General features: G+C 42.8%; 1 protein-coding gene across 5 annotated transcripts in view; it reads left to right on the plus strand.

The window, feature by feature from the left end:
• avil (advillin) overlaps positions 1 to 15,794 on the plus strand; it is a 39,537-nt gene extending 23,743 nt beyond the window's left edge. For all 5 annotated transcript variants that reach the window (XM_063037840.1, XM_063037839.1, XM_063037844.1 and 2 more), the window contains 7 exons: positions 2,860 to 3,039; positions 4,079 to 4,224; positions 5,384 to 5,528; positions 10,324 to 10,512; positions 11,128 to 11,196; positions 12,204 to 12,320; positions 13,029 to 15,794. In XM_063037840.1, coding sequence (XP_062893910.1) covers positions 2,860 to 3,039; positions 4,079 to 4,224; positions 5,384 to 5,528; positions 10,324 to 10,512; positions 11,128 to 11,196; positions 12,204 to 12,320; positions 13,029 to 13,142 — 960 coding nt within the window. In that variant the 3' untranslated portion in view covers positions 13,143 to 15,794. The remainder of the gene's footprint in view (positions 1 to 2,859; positions 3,040 to 4,078; positions 4,225 to 5,383; positions 5,529 to 10,323; positions 10,513 to 11,127; positions 11,197 to 12,203; positions 12,321 to 13,028) is intronic.
• The last annotated feature ends 4,910 nt before the right edge of the window (positions 15,795 to 20,704 follow it).

Genomic DNA, 20,704 nt, shown 5'->3' on the forward strand with positions numbered 1-20,704 from the left:
TCTATTGTGTCCGGTGCTCCCAATGTGGTCGCCTCTACACTGGTGAGACCTGTCGTAAATTGGGGGATCACTTCGTTGAGCACCTCTGCTCCATCCGCCACAGGCGGAACTTCCCGGTGACCAAGTATTTTAATTTCCATCTCATTCCCATTCTGACGTGCTGGTCCATGGCCTTCTCTTGTGCCGAGAAGAAGCCACCCTCATGTAAGGAGCAACATACCATCTGGGTAGTCTCCAACTTGATGGCATGAATATCGATTTCTCCTTCTGCTAAACAAATTCTGTACCCCCCCCCTTTCCTCCATTCCTCACTCTGACCTTTTACTACTTTTCACCTGCCTATAACTTCCCCCGGGTCCCCTCCTCCTTCCCTTTCTCCTATTGTCCACTCTCCCCTCCTATCAGATCCAGCCTTTGACCTTTCCTACCCATCTGGCTTCACCAATCACCTTTCAGCTAGCCTCCTTCCCCACCCGCCCCCCCACCTTTTTACTCTGGTGTCTTCTCCCTTCCTTCTCAGTCTGAAACGTTGACTGTTTATTCTTTTCCATAGATTCTGTCTGACTTGCTGCGTTCCTCCAGCATTTTGTGGTGTTGCCACATTGTTACATGTTAAACCAAGGTCTTGAATAATTCCTCTGGTGCTTCAGGTAGTTGTTAAAGATCCCACAGCATGATAAGCTAAGATGCTTTACATAATTCTTCAACTGATGCCACTAAAACAGATTATTTGGTCATTCTTCTAAGTATTCAACACACCTTTTGGTTTGTCTGGCTCATATGGGAATCTCCTAGAAAATGGTCTTTATTTCACTATGTGAAGGCCACATCTCTAAGTCATTATTCAGAATCTAAACACAAGTCTCTCTGTAATTGTGCTTTGGAGGTGAGCTAACTTTTAGATCCTATGTTTAATAACAAAATATCAACCAAGATAATCTTGATCATTATGATGCGGAAGGCCATGTACATGGAAGTCAGACTTTCTGTAATGCCCCTCACAATCAGTTAGACTACTCATACATGAAGAATGCACACTTGAGCTCACTGACACATTTTCTGGTATACCCCTCTGGCATGAGGACCCGTTACCCCCTAGTTTGGTGAGTCCGGAGTTTGAGACCTGAAGATCATGGTCCTGGGTCCTGGGTCGATACTGAAGGTCAAAGATCAAAGTCAACAAGTCCAGAAGTTGAGGCCTGATGGCTGAAGCCCTTGGTTTGCGAATCCACTGGGGAAATCAGAGGTCTGATGTCCAAGTCCGCTGGAGACCCCGAGGTGTTCTGTCCTGGGTTGAAAAATTGTCTGTGTGACACACACAAAATGCTGGAGGAATTCAGCAGGCCAGGCAGCATCTATGGAAAAGAGTACAGTCGATTTTTCAGGCCAAGACCCTTCGTAAGGACTGGAGGAAAAAAAAGATGAGGAGTAGATGTAAAAGGTGAGGGGAGGGGAGAGAGAAACACAAGGTGATAGGTGAAACCAGGAGGGGGAGGGATGAAGTAAAGAGCTGGGAAGTTGGTGAATGAGATAGAGGGCTGGAGAAGGGGGAATCTAATAGGAGAAAACAGAAGGCCATGGAAGAAAGAAAAGGGAAAGGAGCACCAGAGGGAGGCGATGGGCAGGCGAGGAGATACGTTGAGAGAGGGAAAAGGGGATAGGGAATGGTGAAGGTGGGAGGGTGGGGGGTGGGGCATTACCAGATGTTTGGGAAGGGGAAGTGGAATTAAAATGGGCGGCCACAGGGAGATCCGGTTTTTCTGACGGATGGAGTGTAGGTGCTTGGCGAAGCAGTCTCCCAATCTACGTCAGGTCTCACCGATGTACAGGAGGCCACACCAGGAGCACCAGACACAGTAAATGACCCCAACAGACTCACAGGTGAAGTGTTGCCTCACCTGGAAGGACTGTTTGGGGCCCTGAATGGTAGTGAGGGAGGAGGTGTAGGGACAGGTGTGGCACTTGTTCTGCTTGCAGGAATAAGTGGCAGGAGGGAGATCAGTGGGGAGGGATGAATGGACACGGGACTATCTGTGTGTGTGTGTGGGGGGGTGGTTGCGAGGAACACGGCTTGTTTTTCCGTTGTTGCTTGTGTTCTGCTGAACATTGTGGGCTTGCTATGTTGGCACTGGAACATGTGGCGACACTTGTGGGCTGCCCCCAGCACATCCTCGGATTATGTTGGTGTTTAACACAAACGACACATTTCACTGTCTGTTTTGATGTACATGTGATAAATAAATCTGAATTGGAATCTGAGAAAAACAGATGGGGGTGGGGGTGGAGAAGAGAATGACAAAGGAGATCCACTGACTGCTGTTTAAAATATTGCCTGCCATTGCCTGAATGATATACTTCCACACATGTTAGCCACTGTAAAGATTTAAGGTGCTGACTGAATAAAGTGCTATGATTTTTGTTTAAGTGGTATCACCAGTAACTGAGCAGATGTACAAAAACTAATACAAGGGACTGACTTTAAACATTTCACCTTAAGCTAACATTTGAAGTGGTGTTATTTGGATGGAATAAAGGGAAGGAGAGATGGTTTACTTTGTGGGCAAGAATGCCTACAATTTCTAGCTGCTTGCATATGCATGGCTATGGGAAAGTGTTGGGTATTAGAATTACATTTGGTTTGCTCAAAAGTCGGCAAAGATACAATGGCTAATGTGGCCTCAATGCACTGTTCTGTTTATGAATCAAGTATACACACGGCGTGTTTGCTTTTTAAATGAATTCTTTAATTTTTCCAAATCTTCGGCGTTGAAGTTATTAAGTATTTGTCAAGCAATTTATGAATGGAGGAACTGCTATTTTAATAAAATAACTACTGTGTATTATTTAATCATTTGTTAGGGGGGCACCTCAAGGAAGAACAACAAACAAGAAGAGCCGCCTGTCAGACTCTTTCAGATTCACAGCTATGATAAGTCCAGCACCAAAGCGATCGAGGTCTCACCCTACGCTTCATCCTTGAACTCAAATGACGTTTTTCTCCTAACGACCAAAGCAATTTGCTACCTCTGGTTTGGGAAGGTAAAAGTCCTTGAAATACAAATGACAAGCTATCAGCTAAATATTTAGGAAGACATTAATGGCAAACCCTTTTGGAAGTTCAGTCCGTGGTCTGTGCTGTTGGCTGTTCCAAGCAGGAGGTACTGCTGCGGTGTCCTTTCGATGTCACTAGCCAGTGAGCACTGGCGCCTCTGCCACACTGCATCTCATAATAATGTCTGGCAACGCTTTTACCATAGTACTCACACCACCACTGCTTGCTCATACTTCCCCTTCCCCAGGCACACCTAATTCCTGTGAAAACATTTCATTACCTGATTTGATGATTGCTGGACCTCAAGTCAAACAGTTTTTGTTCCATCTCGTTTACATTGTTAAAGGCAAAAGTAGAACGTGAATTGGCATCCTGTAAATTAATCTTCAGTTTCATAGGCTATTTGATATCAGCTCTAAAAAGGCTCTGTTTTGTTTATTTATTGCAGTTTGTCTTGTTTTGCACATTGGTTATTTGATATTTTGTCAGCTTATGTATAAATTTTCATAAGTTCTATTGTATTTCTTATTTTTCCTATAAATTCCTGCAAGAAAATGAATCTCAAGGTAGTCTATAGTAACATGCATGTACTCTGATAATAAATTTACTTGGAGCTTTGGTCAAATAATCACCAAAAACGATGTCACCGTGTCTGATTACCCTCGCATTAAAAAGCGGAGTCTGCCATGATTTCAAGGACTTTTGTCCAAAATTTGCCTGAGAACAAGAAACAAAATAGCCTCTGTCTTCCCGACACTCATGCTAAACATTACCATTGCTGATACGCTTTGCTCATGACTGCAAGTGAGGTTCATTATTTTGTTCTCAAAATGAGCTATTGTTGTGCTGGGAAGGCAGGTGGAAGTCACAGGAATAGCCTTGTGTGCTCAGGAGGAGTAAGTCCTTTATTCAAACACGCCTCCCAATGGTAACCAAACACTGTCACAAAACAGGGCAGAGAGGAGGAATAATGTTGCTGCAAGTTCTTTGAGGTCATAGTTCTGATTCTGCTCTTCCAATTTGTAGGGATCCAATGGGGATGAACGTGAAATGGCAAAGGAGTTGGCTGTTATTATTTCCAATGGAAATGAGGCCATTGTTGCTGAGGGCCAAGAATCAATGAAATTTTGGGAAGCACTCGGTGGAAAGGCAACTTATGCAAATGATAAAAGGTAAAAACCAAATCCTGCAACTGCTCTTCCTTAACATCACTGAGCTAAGGTTCCTTGGGCTGCAGCTTCCTCTTTTACTTTGGTTACATGTCCATTTGACATTTGCACAGGTGGTGTTAGTGGGTGACCTTTTGGTGGAGTGGGTATTATTGCCAAGTTCTATCCTGTTCTTGTCTGTTAGTCACACATGACCTCTTGCAGGAGACCAAAAGCAATTGGGACTTTGACTCAAAGGAGGCAGAAGGAGGATATTCAGCCTTTTGAGTTTATGCTGTTTGATAAAGAGCCACTCAGTGTAGGCCCCACTGGCTTTAGAAAGCCTACAGCACAATACAGGCTCTTCGGCCCACAAAGCTGTGCCGAACATGTCCTTACCTTTGAAATTATCTAGGGTTACCCATAGCCCTCTATTTTTCTAAGCTCCATGTATCTATCCGGGAGTCTCTTCAAAGACCCTACCATATCCGCCTCCACCACCATCGCTGCCAGCCCACTCCACGCACTCACCACTCTCTGCGTACAAAAACTTACCCTTGACATCTCCTCTGTACCTACTTCCGAGTACCTTAAACCTGTGCCCTCTCGTGCTAGCCATTTCAGCCCTGGGAAAAAGCCTCTGACTATCCACACGATCAATGCCTCTCATTATCTTTGTAGCCCTGCAGGCCACTGCTCTTCAAGTCCACATCCAAGTCCTGTTTAACGGTGGGGAGGAGTTTCCACCTCACCACGCTTTCAGGTGGTGACCTCCGTAGCCTCACCTGTCTCCAGGTGCAAATGTTTTACATCTTCCTGCTACTCCTTCGACCAATTCCTTTAAACCCCTGTGCCTTTGTTTCTTGGAGCAGCAGGAGCCAGGGCTTTGATTTGGGCAGAACAGTGGCACCAGCTCTTTTCACCAAGGCTTGGGTTCAGGGGCGCCCATTTCAACTCTTCCTCCTTTCCGTTGTTTCTTGACTTTAGATACAGAAGTTCTTTTACTTTGGAACAGCCAGCAATGACTCTAGCAATAGAAACCAGCCAGAGCTGGAAGCACCCACCCCCCACCCAGCCCAGCTAGTTGAAGGTTTGAAGACCCTTCATGAAAAGAGATGGAACTGTGCTCCTGTTTGATAGGTTATCTCTGTCCCTCATGAAGGATATTTCCATTCCTGTACAGGCTACAAGAGGAAAATATGGACTATCAACCCCGTCTCTTTGAATGCTCCAACAAAACAGGGCGATTCATTGCAAGCGAGATTACAAATTTCACTCAGGATGACCTCAGTGAAGATGATGTCATGCTCCTGGATACATGGGATCAGGTAAATAGAACTGATCAGTGGAAATGCTGTTTTCAATATGGTGACCTGGAAATTAGATTGCTGAGTTTTCTATTCCCTTCATGTGCCCTGTCAGTCAGTGATTGGCTTATTGCAGGATGACTGGGATGGACAGCCAGTTTATCCCACTGAGTCTGGAGCTGTCTTCCTGAGCATATCCCACTGAGGCTGAAGATGGGAACAGTCACTGTACAAGCAGCCAGAGTTCTGGACCGGTAATTCAGATATGATCTTGAATCCGACCATGGCAGCGGGAAATTTAAATTCAAGTAATTTGATCAAGATTGAGGCCTGAGGGTCAAATTGGAAGTCCGGTGGTCAAGGCCCCTTGGCCAGATCCCTGGGTCTGTGAATCTCTGCCAAGTCCATTTGGGTAATTGAAGGCCAAAGGTCTCTGTGTCCATGTTCGAATCAGAGTCCGAATCCGGATTCGCTGGTTGCTGGAGCCCGAATTAGGCAGCCTGTCTTGGGTTTAGAAGACTGAGTGTATGCATGGGTGGAAGGGAGGAATGGGGCTTGTTTTGTTGCTTGTTCTGTCGAGCATTGTGGGCATGCTACATTGCCCCCAGAATGCGTGGTGACACTTGCGGGCTGCCCCAACACATTCTCAGATGTGTTGGTTTCTAACACAAACGATGCATTTCTCTGTATGTTTCGATGTACACATGATATATAAATTTGAATCTTGGATAGTTACATAGAACATAAAATATTACAGCACAGTATAGGCTCTTCAGCCCATGACGTTGTGCTGACTCTTTAACCTATAATATAATAAACTGATTAGAAAGGCTGGCTCTGTTATAGGAGTCACACTGGACACACTGGAGGCTGTGGTAGAACAAAGGACCCTACGGAAAATCCTGGCAGTTCTGGACAATGTCTCTCACCCTCCGCATGCCACCTCGGCTGAACAGAGGAGCACTTTTAGTAATAGGCTAAACAACTGCACTGCTCCAAAGAGCATTATATGAGGTCATTCTTACCCTCGGCCATCAGGCTCTATAATGAGTCAACCAATAGCTGGGGAAGTGATGACCACCTCCTGTTAGACTGTTTGAGGTAACTTATTTTTCATTCTTTCATACTTCTCTTCTAATATTAGTATATCTGTGCACTTGTAATGCTACTGTGACACTGTAATTTCCTTTGGAATCAATAAAGTATCTTTATTCTGAGAGCAATCTAACACTTCCCTCCCTAACAGCCCTCCAATTTTCTTTCATCCATGCACTTATCCAAGAGTTGCTTAAATGTCCCTAATGTATTTGCCTCACCACCACCCCTAGCAGGGTGTTCCATGCATCCACCATTCACTGTTCTAAAAAGAACCTCTGACATCCCCCTTATATGGAGATTACAAGTACACGTTTGTAGAGTAGATAAAGGGGATGTAGTACATTTGGACTTTCAGAAGGCCTTTGACAAGGTGCCACACGAGGCTGCTTACCAAGTTAAGAGCCCATGGTATTACAGGAGAGTTACTAACATGGTTAGAGTATTGGCTGATTGGTAGGAGGCAGTGAGTGGGAATAAAAGGATCCTTTTCTGGTTGGCTACCAGTGACTAGTGGTGTTCCGCAGGGGTCGGTGTGGGGACAACTTTTTTTTATGCTGTATATCAATGATTTAGAAGATTTAGATGGCTTTGTGCCAGTTTTACAGATGATACAAAGATTGGTGGAGGGGCAGATAGTGTTGAGCAAACAGTAGGACGCAGAAGGACTTGGGACAGATTAGGAGAATGGGCAAGAAAGTGGCAAATGAAATACAATGTTGGAAAATGCATGGTCATGCACTTTGGTAATAGAAATAAATGTGTGAACTATTTTCTAAACAGGGAGAAAATGCAAGAATCTGAGATGCAAAGGGATTTGAGAGTCCTTGTGCAGAACACCCTAAAAGTTAACTTGCAAGTTGAGTTGGTGGTGAGGAAGGCAAATGCCATGTTAGCATTCAGTTCAAGAGGTCTAGAATACAAGAGCAAGGATGTGATGCAGAGGCTTTATAAGGCATTGGTGAGGCCTCAACTTGAGTGTTGTGAACAATTTTGGGCTCCTCATTTTAGTAAAGATGTGCTGGCATTAGAGAAGGTTCAGAGGAGGTTCACAAGGATGATTCCAGGAATGAAAAGGTTATCATGTAGGGAACGTTTGATGTCTCTGGGTCTGTACTTGCTGGAGTTTAGAAGGATGATGGGGGGATCTCATTGAAACCTTTCGAATGTTGAAAGGCCTAGACAAAGTAGATGTGAAAAGGATGTTTTCCATGATTGGAGAGCCTTGGACAAGGGGGCACAGCCTCAAAACAGAGATGCAGAGAAATTTATTTAGCCAAAGGGTGGTGAATTTGTGGAATTTGTTGCCACATGCAGCTGTGGAGGCCAGGTCGTTGAGTGTATTTAAGGCAGAGATTGACAGGTTCTTGATTGGACACGGCATCAAAGGTTACAGGGAGAAGGCTGGGAACTGGGATTGTGGAGGAGAAAAAAAATTCAGCCATGGCTGAGTGGTGGAGCAGACTCAATGGGCCAGATGGCCTAATTCTACTCCTCTGTCTTATGGTCTTAAACTTTCCTTCAATCAGCTTAAGAGTATACCCCCTTGTATTAGGCATTGCTGCCCTGAGAAAAAGTTGCTGGCTGTCCACTCTATCTATGCCTCTTATCATCTTAAGCATCTCTATCAAAGTACCTCTCATCTTCTTTTGCTCCAAAGAGAAAAGCACTAGCTTTCAGTCTTTCCTCATAACACATGCTCTCTAATCTGGACAGCATCCTGGTAAATTTCCTCTGCTCCCTCTAAAGCTTCCACATCCTTCCTATAATGAGGCAACCAGAACGGAACACAATATTCCAAGTGTGGTCTAACCAGGATTTTATAGACTTGAAACATTACCTTGTGGCTCTTGAACCCAGTCCCCCAACTAATGAAGACCAACATACCATACGTCTGAGGTGTATCTCCTCACATTTTCCAGATTGAACTCCATCTGCCACTTCTCAGCCCAGCTCTGTATCCTATCAGTGTATCCTTGTAACCTTCAACAACCTTCTATCTACACTATCAACAACAGCACTGATCTTCATCTCATCTGCAAACTTACTAACCCACTCTTCCATTTCCTCATCTAACTCATTTATAAAAATCACAAAGAGCAGGGGTCCCAGAACAGATTCCTGCAGAAACTACTGGTCACCAACCTCCAGGTAGAATATACTTCATCTACTATCTCCCCCTGCCTTCTGTGTTATGTTCCCCATCCACGACCAGCGAAGGGTCTCCAACAATTTACACCATGTGAATATTCTCCAAATTCAAACACCGTCTAACTGCAAAGCTATCAGTCAACCCTCATTCCATTTCCTCAAACTATACAAAACGCACTTTTGTTTCTTGGGAAGTGCTTGTGGAGAGGTGACCACTGGACAGTGAGAAGCCTGGCTGATATATTTTCTCCCCTTCCCCACTCTTGAGTAATTGCTGCTCCAGTGAGCATGCTGACTGGGCCTGGCTCATTCAGCTGAGGGGGAGACTTTCCCACATTTCCCCATTCAAGCTATTCACTGTAAATGAAGGTTATTTACAATGAGTTACCAAATAATGACTGAAATTTCTATTTTCTGGAGTGCATTGTCCTTTTACTTGAGTACACACAGACACATGCCAGGGTTTACCCACTAGATGTGTGAATATTTTGGGGATGTGTGCATTTATCTGCCCATCCCTAATCATCCTGGTGAGCTACTGCCTTGAATCACTGCAGTTCAGTCGTACTGGTACAGTTTGATGGATCACTTCAGAGGGCAGTTGATAGCTAACCATAAGGGATGCATCTGGATTGCATATAGCTCTCATCCATGTAAGCACAGGGCTTTGCCTCAGTGGGGGATATCTGTAACCTAGATGGCTTCTTAACAATTAATCAATTCGTTTTTTTTCATCATTGCTAAGACCAGTTGTTTTATTTGCTTCCAAGTTCCAGATTATTAACTGAATTCAAATCCTGCAGCCAAAGAGAAAGATTTAAAGATTTAGTCACATGTAGGTCAAAACATACAGTCAAATGTATAGTTTGCATCAACGACCAACACAGTCCAAGGATGTATTGGGGGTAGCCCGCAAGTTTTGCCATGCTTCTAGCACAACTCATTAACCTTAATCTGTATGTCTTTGGAATATGGGAAGAAAGCCACGTGGTTATGGGGAGAATGTACAAAATCCTTACAGATAGTGGTGGGAATTGAACCATAACAGCTGGCACTGTGAAACATTGTGTAAACTACTACCCTGTGTTGCCCCATGTTCCTGGATTACTAGGCTGGTAATTTAACCAATGTGCTACCTTATCATGATTAGTCTGGAATTGTACTCCTCACCACCCCCCCCCCCCCACCCCACATCACCACATTTTCCTTCACCCATTTCCTCCGGCCTTGAATGAATGGTGGATCACTTGATGGGCCAAATGGCCTAATTCTGCTCTTATGTCTAGTGGTCATTTCCTGCAGTTCAAGTCTTTGTGGGTCTTCTAGTGAAACAACCTTGCTGCTATCTAACAATCCCCACTACCCGCCTCACCATACCCACCCCAACTCAAGGACTGGTTAAGTATCTGAGATGAAATGTGGATATGAAGGAGCATAATAAGTTGCTTTTTGTGGGGGCATAATGGGGACTGGAGCCAAAGAACAGAACTGGAAGGCCCTGTAGAAATTTGAAAGCTTCAGTCTGACCATCTTTTTCATCATCCTTGGATTCCTCCTTATTATGTTGCAGGTTTTCCTATGGATCGGCAAAAATGCAAACGAAACTGAAAAGAGGCTGTCCTTGACAACAGTGCAGGAGTACCTGAAGACTCATCCTAGTGACCGGGACTTGGACACCCCCATAATCATGATCAAACAGGGCTTTGAACCACCCACATTCACCGGCTGGTTTGTGGCATGGGACATTAGCAAATGGAGCGTAAGGAACTTCAGAATTTTGAATTTTGTGTAATGAACTGTCAGTGATAAAGGGAGAATAACGTTCTGTGCATTGCTGCTAGGGCTTAGAAAAACAGAGCAAGACTAAGCTAGAGATTCTTTTAAGACCTCCTCTCTTGTTAATACATTTTCAATAAATGAGTGCATAAAGTCTCTGGTATTATTATGTATTAATAAGAGAGGAGGTCTTAAAAGTTTCCCCTCATACTGTATGTTGATTAGTCTTGTCTAAAGCACAATGAATGGAATTGCATTAGCACATAGGAGCTTGAGAACAGACCTGGCAGTAATAGAATGCTGGAACATCAGAGTAGAAGGACCTTTCTTCTGTGCTGTAGGACTCTTATAAACAGTTTATCATGTATAAAGAGGTAACATCAAGCCTAGCTTTACCACTGGACTTCCCTAAATTTTGTCACTGTATTTTAGTCAAGAATGATATGTAATTGTCCAGTTGTTTTTCAGTTTGAAATACATAAAGAAATGTGAGCAGGAAATACTCACTTCAACCAATGAAGTTTATCCTTTGAATTCCCTTAGAAAAGAATCAAGCTAGTCCAGCTCATAATATTCGTGTTTCTGCTGTCTTTTCCAGGATGGTAAAACTTATGATCAAATGAAAAGGGAGCTTGGAGACATTGCAGCAATTGTGCAGGTCTCATCTGTAAGTATCCTCTCCTATTACCAGCCCCACGTCTTGTAATTCCTTCTTATTCACTCGTGGCATGCAGGTGTGTTGACATTTATTGCCCATCGCTAATTGTTTCTTGCTGGATGATTGTAGAGTCATCCATAACGCTGTGGGTTTGCAGACACAAATAGGGTAGGCTGGGTAAGGAAAGAAGATTGTCTTTCCTAAAGGGAATTAGTTCCATATTCATTGTAATTTGATAACTTTTTTTAAAGAATAGGAAGAATCCCAGTTGGTATTTGAATTCTTGCCTCTAGCTCCCTGGTACAAGCTCTGAATTGCTTGCCCAATAATTTAACCACTACCTAAGTCTACAATATTCTTTCTGTCTGCAGCTTGAAATCAATCATTTCCTGTACCTCACCAGTCTGATTTCCCTCAGTTTTGCCATCTTTTGGCTTTTAATACAAGCTTTCTTTCACCTGCTTGTTGGTTTTCTTTGACTTCTTTAGGATTTCCCAGACCAGCAAAAGATCAAGTCATACCCAAGTGTACATTGTTAATGTAATGCAATCTGCTGCAGTTTTATTCCCCGTGTGACTTGTTTTCTTTCATTTCTTCTGTAAAATACCAAGGGGTTATATGTGAGTCGTACACAAACTTCTAGCATCAAATTCGATAATTAGAGGCAAACACTATTCTCTGGATCAATCTCATTTTCCTGGCTGTGTACCAAATCTCTCACTTCCTTCACTTCCCACTCCACCCTGTTGCTCTTGAATTTATTAATGTGCAGAGGGTTGTGAACCTTTGTGATTCCAAGTAGAGGCTCCATTGCTAAATATACTCAAGATTGAGATAATTAGCATGAAGTCACCAAGAAATATGGGTTTATGGGAGGAAATATGAATTTGAGTCATCACTTATTATAGCGGTCCTCTATGTGGATGCAGAGAGAGTTTAGCATTATGTGACAGGCTATCTTAAGTGGAGATCTAAAAAATTGTAACAAATCCAGTAATGCATTTTATTTATTGCAGGATTTAGCTGGGATGGACTTGGACTGTGTAGCCACCCACAAGCACTATCCACCAGAGGCGCTGATTAACAAACAAACATATGAATTGCCTGATGGTGTCAACCCAGCCAGAAAAGAGGTTAGTTCTGATGATGGTGATGCAGGAATGGACGTGTGGAGTGTAAGAAATTGAAAGCACATGACAGGATAGAAGCTGACATCTCTGCTTTTGTTAGCTGCCTCCACAGTGTTAATGGGCACAAAATGCATTTCTTAACTCAGCCAGAGGGCCAAGAGATTGCAAGAAAGTTGTATGGGTGGGGGTGGTCACAGGTGAAGATAAAACACACTCTCTCTCTGGGTCATTTACCCTAGCATTGACCCAACTTAAAGTGGCAGGACATGTGCTATTCTTTCCAGGACCACCTTTTTAAGATGTATTAGCAAAGCATCATTTGCTGCGTCTGCTAGCAACCTGTGATCCTGATGCTATAAACCTCATGCTGCATGTTTCTTACAGCTGAGGGTCTCTGTACGTTACATAAAAGAACGATAGAGCAGGCTCCACATCCAGCAACTACGCTGGGGGTGGGGGGTTGGGTTTAAAACACTGGGAACCCAGGCCCAGAAATGACACTAATAGAACCGATCAGATAGACAAAGACCTTTTGGTTTGGACAAAGAGAAGTTAGTCACTTGTGGAGAGGAAGCTATCAGTGACAGAGCAAAATCTGGGTCGTTAGAGAACCAGTAAAGTTCAGAGATTTTTCCAAAGGTTACCCAATACTGCAGGGTGTTAGCAGAGGCTGGAAAAGAATCAAACTGAGCTCATGAACTTCCTTTGCAGGACGCACTGACAGACCAAGATTTCAAACTGGTTTTTGGCCTGTCGAGAGAGGTCTTCGTTGCAATGCCCAGCTGGAAACAGGTAAACTTGAAGAAGTCAAAAGGAATGTTCTAAAAGATGGAGAACTGGATAACATTTGCTGCATCACTTTTGCATCTACCAACTGGATCATGAGTCATTGCACTGCTTTAGTTTAGGGTATTTCTCCAAACCATCCAACCGTCCAAGAAAGGAAAACAAGCACCATCTATTCTGCAAAAGGATCAATAGAAACTCTACCTCCAATTATAATGCAGATAAATATTAAACCTTTTCATTCATTTACTTAAAATTACCTAAGTTGTATCACAAGGTTCAATGGCCATAAAGGAGGACCAGGAAAGATCACAGCAGCTCCACCTGGCTCTATGTCCACAACTACCCTTTATTCGTTGTTTTAAACTTTCTGTCAGATAATAATTCTGATCCACTTTCAGGAGCAGGGAATTATCTCAAATAAAAACATGTCATATCTTCCATCTCTTAATTCCTAACCAAATGGATGATTTGTATGACTTCTTATAAACAAAAGTACACATAAAAATGTATGTTTAGACCCAAGGTGTCTTAATGATAAAGTCAATGATTTTAGTCCCCTCCCCCCCCCATCTTCCTCAAGATGCACATAAATCTCGAAAGGTCGAAAGCACTTAAAGCCCAGGAGTCCGAGTCATTCTAGTCTGTATGTTATGCCTCATACTCTACCCCGCCCATCTGAGGTTCAATCAAAATAGTTGTGCCACCATCTAACCCAAACCCGCTGAGGTAACATTTGACTCCTCTAATATGCCAATCATTGAAGGCTTGTCATCAAGAAGCCATTCAACAGGTGCTCAGGAGGTCACACTAGTAGGGAGGGAAGGAGGAGGAGAAACAAGGTGGAGGTACCTTATTTACCCCATTTAGGGTAACTGGGGAGCAGTATATTTTGCAATTCTGTTTGAGCAGCCTTCATTAACCAGTGGAGTGGTATTCCAGAGTCTTAGGATAATTACAGAGGAGCAAGACCTCAAATACCCAAAGCTGATGAGACAGATCCAAACCCTGGAAACTCAGACATAATAGAAATGGATCAGGTAGGACACAGCTGCGGTTGATGCAAGGCCATTTTGATGCTGAATGTTGAAAGTCCATGTGACTGAGTTTTCTCCTGTATCTGGGAATGAATTGAGAGCGATTCACCTTGGCCTAAATAAACTATCTTATTTAATTAGTTCTTTTATAAATTTTCAACCACATTTCCTGGACTCTGCTACCAGAAAGTTTGTTGTAGCCCTTTAGGAATTACACTCTCACTGTTGATGTGACAGACTTCATCTCTGTTGTGCGATTTGGACACCAGAATCCACGGTGACACGAGGTACAGTGGTGGGAGAGGTTGTGAAGAAGGCACGATATATATTAAATATTTTATCTCCATTATATTGTTTGACCCTTTCACATTTGTCAGGATAACTTTTTTTAATTTAAAAAGTAGAAACAATTTCTAGATTTGAACCAATCAGGCTTTGAGAAAGGCCTTCACAGGATCTAAGTGGGCTGTATGAAGAGCAAACAATGGAAAGTCTGAAACCAAATGAGCAGAGACCAGCAGTGGCAAACAGTAACTGGTAACTCATTGCTAGTGAGCAGCAAGCTTGCACGTAGCTCACTGTGCAAGCAGCAAACAGCAAGCAGGTCACAAGCTGAGCCCGCAGCCAGCCTGCATGCAGATAGTAGCCAGGTCAGTCAGCACACCGCTCACAAATAGTCAGCAGACGGCTCGCAAGTAGCAGGCGTCTTGTGAGCAGCTGGCTCACGTGCAGACAGCCCGCAAATAGTCCGCAACCAGACCATATGCACATAGTAGCCAGGTCGGAGTAGGCAGACCACTCGCAAATAGTCAGCAGACGGCTCGCAAATAGCATCGACTTGTGAGCAGCTGGCTCACGTGCAGACAGCCCGCAAATAGTCAGTAGCCAGATGAAAGTTTGCAACCAGCTCGCAAGTAATGCATGCGGCAGCTTCCTGTCCAATTATCGTTGTCATCAATGTTTGAATTAAAATCATAAATGGAAAAGTATCTGCATACTTGTGTTGTTTTGTCACAAATGAATTGGATGAATTTGGCCACACAGCTCAGACTTTAGAGAATGCAGTTTGATTCAGCCTTAAGACTTCAATTAAATTGCCTTTCCTGAGAAGTTAAGCCTTCTTTTTCAGTCTTCGCTTGATTAATGAAACTTGAAAGGAGTGCAACCTGCTCATTATGAAACAGTTTTCCGTGATCCAGTTAACTTTTGTTTAATCATTTGGGTATCTTATTGTTGGGTCACACCTACCAACAATGACATTTCCTTTTTTTGGAAAAAGTTAGTAGTTGCTTTGAGTTTAAACATACATTCAAATATTCAATGGTTGACAGCAAACTAAAGAGTTTCTTAGAGCAGTGAATGTTGCAAAAATGCTTTATGTAAGGAATTTTTCCTAATAATACAAAAAACCAGCAAGTATAAAACTTTAGCATCTCTTAGATTTCATTATAACTAGATGGAACTACAATTGTTGTCTAATCCCTCTCATTACATCAGATGAAACCTTACCATCAGCTTAATGCAGCCACAGTAGAACCTCTCCCATATCCTACGTAACTGAGCCCATTGTGTTACAGTTAAGTGTTGTTTGGTTCTGCACTGAGCTTGGCAAACTGAGTTTAGAAACACACATCAAAGTTGCTGGTGAACGCAGCAGGCCAGGCAGCATCTCTAGGAAGAGGTACAGTCGACGTTTCGGGCCGAGGCGTCGACTGTACCTCTTCCTAGAGATGCTGCCTGGCCTGCTGCGTTCACCAGCAACTTTGATGTGTGTGGCTTGAATTTCTAGCATCTGCAGATTTCCTCGTGTTTGAGTTTAGAAACAACTACACAAACTTTGCTGAACAATTTTTTTGTTCTGTTACAATTTCAATTTCTAAGCATCTTATTTCTTGCTAAAGCAACTTGTGTATTTACTAGAAATTAGTTGATGTAGTTTCTGCCACAGCACATTGGGGATGGGATTTTAATAGAAAACTATTTCCATTGTGTCTTCACAACAAATAAAAATAGTTTCAAAACCATTAATTTGTCTGTGTTCACTACACTCTAGCTTAAACACTTAGCTTTCTTTTGCACATTCATCAATGTTGGTCAAGTCCAAGCTGAGAGACTTGTGGTCACCTGCATGTCAATATGGCGCTACTTAATGGAACACCTCACACAGTGATTTTAAATTTCTCTGGCAAATGTTAACATTCCTACTGAGTATCATTAATTAAACTCAGGGGAGTGCTGATGAACAGAAGGACAAACAGCATCAGTATCTAACCAGAAGACTGCAATCTGTGCGGATTGGTGATAACATCTCCTCCTTGCTGACGATCAACACTGTGCACCTTAGGGATGTGTGCTTAGCCCACTGCTCTACTCTCTATATACACATGACTGTGCGGCTAGGCATAGCTCAAGTACCATCTATAACTTTGCTGATGATACAACCATTGTTGGTAGAATCTCAGATGGTGACGAGAGGGCGTACAGGAGCGAGATATGCCAACTAGTGGAATGGTGCCGCAGCAACAACTTTGCACTCAATGTCAGTAAGACAAAAGAGCTGATTGCGGACTTCAGGAAGGGTAAGACGAAGGAACACATACCAATCCTCCAGCGGGATCAGTGAGCAACTTCAAATTCCTGGGTGTCAAGATCTCTAAGGATCTAACCTGGTCCCAACATATCAATGCAGTTATAAAGGAGACAAGACAGTGACTATACTTCATTAGGAGTTTGAAGAGATTTGGTATGTCAACAAATACACACAAAAAACTTCTATAGATATACCATGGAGAGCATTCTGATAGGCTGCATCACTGTCTGGTAATGGGAGGGGGGTTGGTGCTACTGCACAGGACCGAAAGAAGCTGCAGAGGGCTGTAAATCTAGTCAGCTCCATCTTGGCTACCCAGGACAAATATAGGCAGCATGGAGTAAATGAGGTGCTCGAGGAATATAAAGAATGTAAAAAGAATCTTAAGAAAGAAATTAGAAAAGCTAAAAGAAGATATGAGGTTGCTTTGGCAAGTAAGGCGCAAATAAATCCAAAGGGTTTCTACCGTTATATTAATAGCAAAAGGATAGTGAGGGATAAAATTGGTCCCTTAGAGAATCAGAGTGGACAGCTATTTGTGGAGCCAAAAGAGATGGGGGAGATTCTGAACAATTTCTTTTCTTCGGTATTCACCAAGGAGAAGGATATTGAATTGTGTAAGATAAGGGAAACAAGTAGGGAAGTTATGGAAACTATGATGATTAAAGAAGAGGAAGTACTGGAGCTTTTAAGGAATATAAAAGTGGACAAGTCTCCGGGTCCTGACAGGATATTCCCTAAGACCTTGAGGGAAGTTAGTATGGAAATAGCAGGGGCTCTGTCAGAAACATTTCAAATGTCACTAGAAACGGGGATGGTGCTGCAGGATTGGTGTATTGCTCATGTGGTTCCATTGTTTAAAAAGGGTTCTAAGAGTAAACCTAGCAATTATCGGCCTGTGAGTTTGATGTCAGTGGTGGGTAAGTTGGTGGAAAGTATTCTTATAGATGGTATATATAATTATCTGGATAGACAGGGTCTGTTTAGGAACAGTCAACATGGATTTGTGCGTGGAAGGTCATGTTTGACAAACCTTATTGAATTTTTTGAAGAGGTTACTAGGAAAGTTGACGAGGGTAAAGCAGTCGATGTTGTCTATATGGACTTCAGTAAGGCCTTTGACAAGGTTCCACACGGAAGGTTGGTTAGGAAGGTTCAATCGTTAGGTATTAATATTGAAGTAGTAAAATGGATTTAGCAGTGGCTAGACGGCAGATGTCAGAGAGTAGTGGTGGATAACTGTGTGTCAGATTGGAGACCGGTGACTAGTGGTGTGCCTCAGGGATCTGTACTGGGTCCAATGTTGTTTGTCATATACATTAATGATCTGGATGCTGGGGTGGTAAATTAGATGAGTAAGTATGCAGATGATACTAAGATAGGTGGAGTTGTGGATAATGAAGTAGGTTTTCAAAGCTTGCAGAGAGATTTAGGCCAGTTAGAAGAGTGGGCTGAAAGATGGCAGATGGAGTTTAATGCTGATAAATGTGAGGTGCTAAATTTTGGTAGGACTAATCAAAATAGGACATACATGGCAAATGGTAGGGCATTGAAGAATGCAGTAGAACAGAGGGATCTAGGAATAATGGTGCATAGTTCTCTGAAGGTGGAATCTCATGTGGATAGGGTGGTGAAGAAAGCTTTTGGTATGCTGGCCTTTATAATTCAGAGCATTGAGTATAGGAGTTGGGATGTAATGTTGAAATTGTACAAGGCATTGGTGAGGCCAAATTTGGAGTATTGTGTACAGTTTTGGTCACCGAATTATAGGAAAGATGTCAACAAAATAGAGAGTGTACAGAGAAGATTTACTAGAATGTAACCTGGGTTTCATCACCTAAGTTACAGAGAAAGGTTGAACAAGTTGGGTCTTTATTCTTTGGAACGTAGAAGGTTGAGGGGGGACTTGATAGAGGTATTTAAAATTATGAGGGGGATAGATAGAGTTGACATGGATAGGCTTTTTCCACTGAGAGCAGGGGAGATTCAAACAAGAGGACATGAGTTGAGAGTTAAAGGACAAAAGTTTAGGGGTAACATGGGGGGAACTTCTTTACTCAGAGAGTGGTAGCTGTGTGGAACGAGCTTCCAGCAGAAGTGGTTGAGGCAGGTTTGATGTTGTTGTTTAGAGTTAAATCGGACAGCTATATGGACAGGAAAGGAATGGAGGGTTATGGGCTGAGTGCAGGTCAGTGGGACTAGGTGAGAGTAAGAGTTCGGCATGGACTAGAAGGGCCGAGATGGCCTGTTTCCGTGTTGTAATTGTTATATGGTTACCTTCAGGGAGCGGTGTCTCAGAAAGGCAGCGTCCATTATTAAGGACCCCCAGCACCCAGGGCATGCCCTTTTCTCACTGTTACCATCAGGTAGGAGGTACAGAAGCCTGAAGGCACACACTCAGTGATTCAGGAACAGCTTCTTCCCCTCTGCCATCCAATTCCTAAATGGACATTGAACCCTTGAACACTACCTCACTTTTTAAATATATATTATTTCTATTTTTTGCACGATTTTTAATCTATTCAATATACGTATAGTGTAATTGATTTACCTATTTAGTATTACATTTTTTTCTATATTATGTATTGCATTGAACTGCTGCTGCTAAGTTAACAAATTTCATGACACATGCTGGTGATAATAAACCTGATTCTGAGTATCTCTGAGAAATAGTCCTGATTCAGGGTTTCATCCTGAAATGGCAAGTATTCTTCCTCCTCCATAGATGCTTGCTGAATTCCTCCAGATTACTAGCATCTGCAGTGTCTCATGTCACTGACTTGGATATAACTAGGTTTTGGCTGTGCTGTGATAACACAAATGACCTGCTGAATACTTCATTGTCAAAGGTAAAATATTGATAATTAACAATCACAACCATGTGCCAGCTGATGCTATGACTGGAAAGAGGAAGAAAACTACATTGTTCATTATAGCAGGGAATGTCCTTAATGGGGGAAATGAATATTTTGTCTCTATGTGTGCACCCAGTGTCAGTACCAACCACAACATGGTCAGAGTTGAGGATCTGCTTCCCATTCCCTTCACTGAACAGATAGGGGCGCAAAATAATCTTATTTTTAAGCAGCGACTTCAATGTTTATGCGATTTTAACTACAGCAGATCAAAAGCATGCACCTGTTGTCAGACTTTATTTGACTGCTTATTATTTCCTGAGAAGCTGAGCTCACCTTTGTTGCCCTCAGAGCTAATTTTACTACTGGATAGCAAACTTGATATCATGCATTGAAGACAGCTGCATAACCTACATCCTGTTACTATATTGACAGTGTGAATGTAAATAATTGTGCACTGCTCAACTGAACAATAGTCATTAGCCATATTTAGTTTATCAGTTAATTGGTGAATGCACTGTTCAGTGTGGAAGTCAATAATGTAATTCAAGAACTGGAGGAACAGAGGGATCTTTGGTCCACATGCACAGATCCCTCAAAGTTGCCGCTCAAGTTGATTGAGTGGTTAAGGTGGCATGTGGTGCGTTGGCCTTTATTAGTCAGGGGATTGTATTCAAGAGCTGCGAGGTAATGTTGCAGCCCTGGTTAGACCACTCTTGGAATATTGTGTTCAGTTTTGGTCACCTCATTATAGGAAGGATGTGGAAGCTTTGGAGAGGGTGCAGAGGAGATTGACCAGGATGCTGCCTGGATTAGAGAGTGGATAGGCTGAGTGAGCTGGACCTTTTCTCTTTGGAGCAAGCAAAGGTGGGTGAGAGGTGACCTGATAGAGGTGTACAAAATGATAGGGGGCATAAATTGAGTGGATCACCATAGACTTTTTCCCCAGGATGGAAATGGTAATACAAGGGGGCATAATTTTAAGTGGAGGAAAGTACAAGGAGAATGTCAGAGGCTTTTAATCTATTTTAAATACAGAGTGGTGGGTATGTGGAACACATTGCCAGAGATGGTGGTAGAAGTAGATACATTACCGGCATTTAAGAGACTCTTGAATAG

The sequence above is a fragment of the Mobula hypostoma genome, chromosome X1 (genome assembly GCF_963921235.1).
Source record: "Mobula hypostoma chromosome X1, sMobHyp1.1, whole genome shotgun sequence".
In the NCBI taxonomy this organism is placed as follows: domain Eukaryota; kingdom Metazoa; phylum Chordata; class Chondrichthyes; order Myliobatiformes; family Myliobatidae; genus Mobula; species Mobula hypostoma.